Source organism: Raphanus sativus, unplaced genomic scaffold, assembly GCF_000801105.2.
Source record: "Raphanus sativus cultivar WK10039 unplaced genomic scaffold, ASM80110v3 Scaffold3807, whole genome shotgun sequence".
Classification (NCBI taxonomy): Eukaryota; Viridiplantae; Streptophyta; class Magnoliopsida; order Brassicales; family Brassicaceae; genus Raphanus; species Raphanus sativus.
The window spans coordinates 1-4,439 of NW_026619111.1; the positions used below are offsets into that span (position 1 = coordinate 1).

At 28.2% G+C, this 4,439-nt stretch overlaps 1 protein-coding gene across 1 annotated transcript; it reads right to left on the reverse strand.

The window, feature by feature from the left end:
• Positions 1-283: 283 nt before the first annotated feature.
• On the reverse strand, positions 284-1,624 carry LOC130494665 (LEAF RUST 10 DISEASE-RESISTANCE LOCUS RECEPTOR-LIKE PROTEIN KINASE-like 2.7). The gene has a single exon (XM_057001642.1). It carries the CDS (start codon positions 1,063-1,065, stop codon positions 340-342), a length of 726 nt encoding a protein of 241 aa, XP_056857622.1. The 5' UTR covers positions 1,066-1,624; the 3' UTR covers positions 284-339.
• Positions 1,625-4,439: the final 2,815 nt, after the last annotated feature.

The window sequence follows — 4,439 nt, forward strand, 5'->3', positions numbered from 1 at the left end:
TATTTAAAAATAATTGTTTTAATCAAAAATGGTCCAAATAAAAAAATCACACATGAAATGAGTCATGACTTTTCTTTTAATATGATAGATATCTTTACTATATTTTATTATTACTTTAAAATTAATTGTTAATAATAAAAATTTACTATTTAAGAAGTAACCCGACACAATTATTATTTTTATGTTAATTTTTATTATGTGATTCAATTATACACATAACATAAATAAATTAACAAAGAATATTATATTTTATAAATAAACACCATATAAATGTATCGCTTAAGTGACTAACCAAACTATTCTGAAACAAAAAGTGAATTTATTCTAAGTTCTTCTAAATCAAACATATTTTTGTTGAATTATGTTATTTATTATTAGTATCGAATCATATGAAAGTAATAACATACCACCAGATTGATGGATTCCATGATAGGATGAACATTCTTGACACGCTTTCTTGTCAATCTTCACCTTCACATCAAATCCGTTATTTAAAACACTTTCCAAATTGGTCATGTTCAACTCTTTCTCTTCCGGAACAAAGCTCTTAGGAACGTTAACTGTGAAACATTCACTGCAGGAGTTATGATAATCACGGGTTTCAGACACTGCGATAGGACCTAGACCAGGACATGTATAACTCGAACGGTAAGGAAGCTTAGGGTCGCAGAGGTAGAACACAGTGATGCTCTTATACGTAGGCGAAAGCTCAAATATGTCGGGAGGCAAGGTTGCATCTTCGAAAGTAGCGTTGCAAAAGGAACCTCGAAGCTCTGCTCTGGCAAGTCTAAGAGTGTTAGATGCTTCATCTATATGGAGAACATCGTACAGATGGTCTGATATGATTAAAGACGTTGTGTTTTTGAGGCAGTGAAGGTTGAGCAATGAATGACCGCAATGTTTGGGACGATCTCCACCTGAGAAGGGGAAACCAGCGGTGATGTTCCCACAGTGAAACATAGTCTTACATGACTTACGTTCTTGTTGACTTAGAGCACAAGAAAGATGGTGAAAGAAGGAAAAGAGGAAGAAATAAAACAGACAAGAACTGGGGAGATTGTACATGATTAAGATTTGATCTACCGAAACGTGTGTTTTGTGTTGAGAGGAAAAACAAGTGAACTACCGAGAACGAGCAAGTGGAAACGGTGAAGTTTTAAGGCCGTGGGTGGAAATAAAAGAAGTAGTTTCATGAATAATATTTTATGGAAAATATAATAAAACATATGAAATCAGTATTTAAATATATATAGTAAATATGATTGAAAATACAAACAAGACTATGATAAAATATCAAAAATAAATTATTGTATGAATTGATAGATAGAACTTAATATAAAATTGTAACATTAAAATGCAGTATTTAAATTAAAAAAAAACATTACAATGCAGTATCTTATATAAAACCTAATGCAATTTATATTATTAAACGAAAGTAGATAAAAACAAACAAAGATATTTTGTAAAATGAAAATGGGAAAGAAAAAATGGAAAACTCAGTGTAGCGAAATAAAAAACAATAGTGAATGATCAATTTAATTAAAACTCAACATGAATCCAATATTATTTCACTATGAAAAGCTAGGACGTGCATTTGAATATTCACGTTGAGAGGTGAGATATGGGTGAGCTTTGATTGATTTTGTTTAACAAATATAAATATGGTTTCATAGTGTATATATAAGATCAAAGGATACCGGCCTGTTTCTTTGGCACGGCCGTGGGGGAAGGTCGTGAAGGACCAAGTCAAAGAAGAGTAGTCAGTGGCTTTGAAGTCTTTTTCTTTTGCTAGTTGACCGTAGAAAAATGGAATATGCTAGTTCCTACAGCATACCTTTCTTCTGTCTACAGAAGATTGAGAGTTAACTCTAAACACTAAAAGAAATACCCTTAAATAAGTTCCACACTTAGTCACCTGTGTTTTTTTTTTTTTGTAAACTTAGTCACCTGTGTTCTGTCATGAGAAAGTATGTGGTTACACTGATCATTAGTTTTTGACTACATATGCTTTTTTGGATAAGAACATTTTTGTTGGGCAAAAATAGATTGAAGTTTCTAGATATAGATCACTGAACTTTTTTATTGTCCGTTAGAGAGCTGCAGATGTTGTAGTTGATTGTTCAGGAAACTCAGCAAAGAGAAGTAGAGGTATTAAAATGGGCCCAACCTGACAAGGTTATTTTAACACTGTGTCAAAAAATTAAATCCTAACCTTGACTTTTCAAAAAAAATTAAAGAGCTGAACATAATTAGTCTTTGGGCTTTGCATTTTTGGTCTTTCTGTGGAAATTGTATCCTTCGATTAAACAAGAAAAAAAAACAAAAAGAAAAGAAGAACAAGAAAAATGTGAAAAGAAAACAAAAGCCAACAAAATCAAAGGAGAAGTCAAAAAAGCTGTGGGAGTGCTTAGACTTTTGTAAACTTAGTCTAAGTATAAACAAGTGGGATGGTTAGGTTAAAAGTTTTAAAATGTGTAGTGAGAGAAACTACTACATGTAAGTTTTTGTCGTGTTGTAAGAATGTATCTAATCTAGTCTATTAAGTTAGAGTATTATGATTATTTTATGTGTGATTTTTTTATTTGAATTATTTCATTTGAAAGTTTATCAAATTATAAATAATTTAACTATAATATTTTAATATCTTAATCTTTAATTTGAAATACAAATAAACAACTTTCTTTTTAAATTCTAACAAAATCTTTTTAAAATTTAATTTCGTAATTAATTAATTAAATTCTTATTATCATTAAAATATAAGTAGAAATTAAAATTAATTCAATTCTGATATAAAAACAAAATTTTAAAATCATACAAAATATTTTAATTATATATTACTGAATAAAAATTTAATTTATTTACTTTTTGAAAATGCATGTGATTATAATCTAACTATTAAATTAGAGCCCTATGAGACTATTTTATTTGTGATTTTTAATTTGGACCATCCCATTAGTTTATCAAATTATACATTATTTAATTATAATATTTTAAATATCTTAATCTTTAAGAAATACAAATAAAAAAATTTCTTTTTAAATTCTAACAAAATCTTTTTAAAATTTAATTTTGTAATTAATTAATAACATTCTTGTTATATTAAAATATATTTATAAATTAAATTTAATTCAATTCTGATATAAAAACAAAAATTTAAAATCATACAAAATATTTTAATTACATTTTACTGAATTAAAATTAAAATTATTTACTTTTTAAAAATGCACGTGATTGTAATATCAATATAAATTATATAAATACACCTGATTGTAAAAAAAATACATATCACAAAATTATATACATTTACATGATTAGTTTTTATATTAACAAATCTAAGTCTGTATACCATAATTGTTTTTTACAATATAGTGTATAGTGAGTAGTTTATATATACTTCAATCATAAAATCAGTCGACATAATATATAACTATAAATGCATAATTATATAGTAATATGTTAATATAGTTTTAAAATCATTAATAAATATTCCATAATATATACGATTCTATAAAATTTTAATTCCTATTTTTTTATATATTTATTAAATAGATGTTCCCAAATATATAAACAGCCAATTTCTCAAATTCCAGATATTTCTAAAGAAATTCTTTATAATTATTTCTCTACATTTCATTCATCAAATCTGTAACTAACATATTTTACATTCATAATTCATTTATGTTTATAATTTTTTTTAAACTAATTGATTATAAAGGAAACGATATACACTAAGTCCAACATTACACATCATGTATTCACTAAAATATCTGAAGAAATTTGTTACGTCACTTTCCAACAAACAAGCGAGAAGGCTACCATGAAGCAAGATCATTAGACATTCTAGACAGTTGCCTAGCGAAGGCAGGAGAAAAGTCACACAGTAGGGGTCAATCTGGAATGTAAACAGTATACTGCAGTTCATGAATAAATATATTTACTGTTTCTGTGATTTAATATGTTTGAGGAGGTTTCTTTTTTTATACAGTATTCATGATGCAGCGCATACTATGGACCATGAGTTTACGGGATATACACGTTTGTACAGTTTCTATTTTATTTAGCCATTATATTAATTACGAGGATAAGTACAATTTGTGTAGATTAGAATGTGGAGATATGGTTAAGATCTCGTTAGCCTAGTATATATAGTTTGATCTATAGCTTTGTAAAGATGATCGATATATTGAATTTATAAAAAACCTAGAACTTTCAGTTCTTCTTTCCTTGTCTTCGGCATTCTTTGGAATCAACGATTATCAAGAACCCTCGTTTGAACGGCCATTCTTCGGAATCAACGGTCATCGAGTTCTCGTCGAACGGCCATTCCTCTTGGAATCAACGATCTTCGAGCTTATCAAGCTTGACGCTGCGCCAGTTTGGTATCAGAGCAAGCACGTTCTTACCCAGATTTTTTTTTTCTAAAATCATGGCGTGGGACA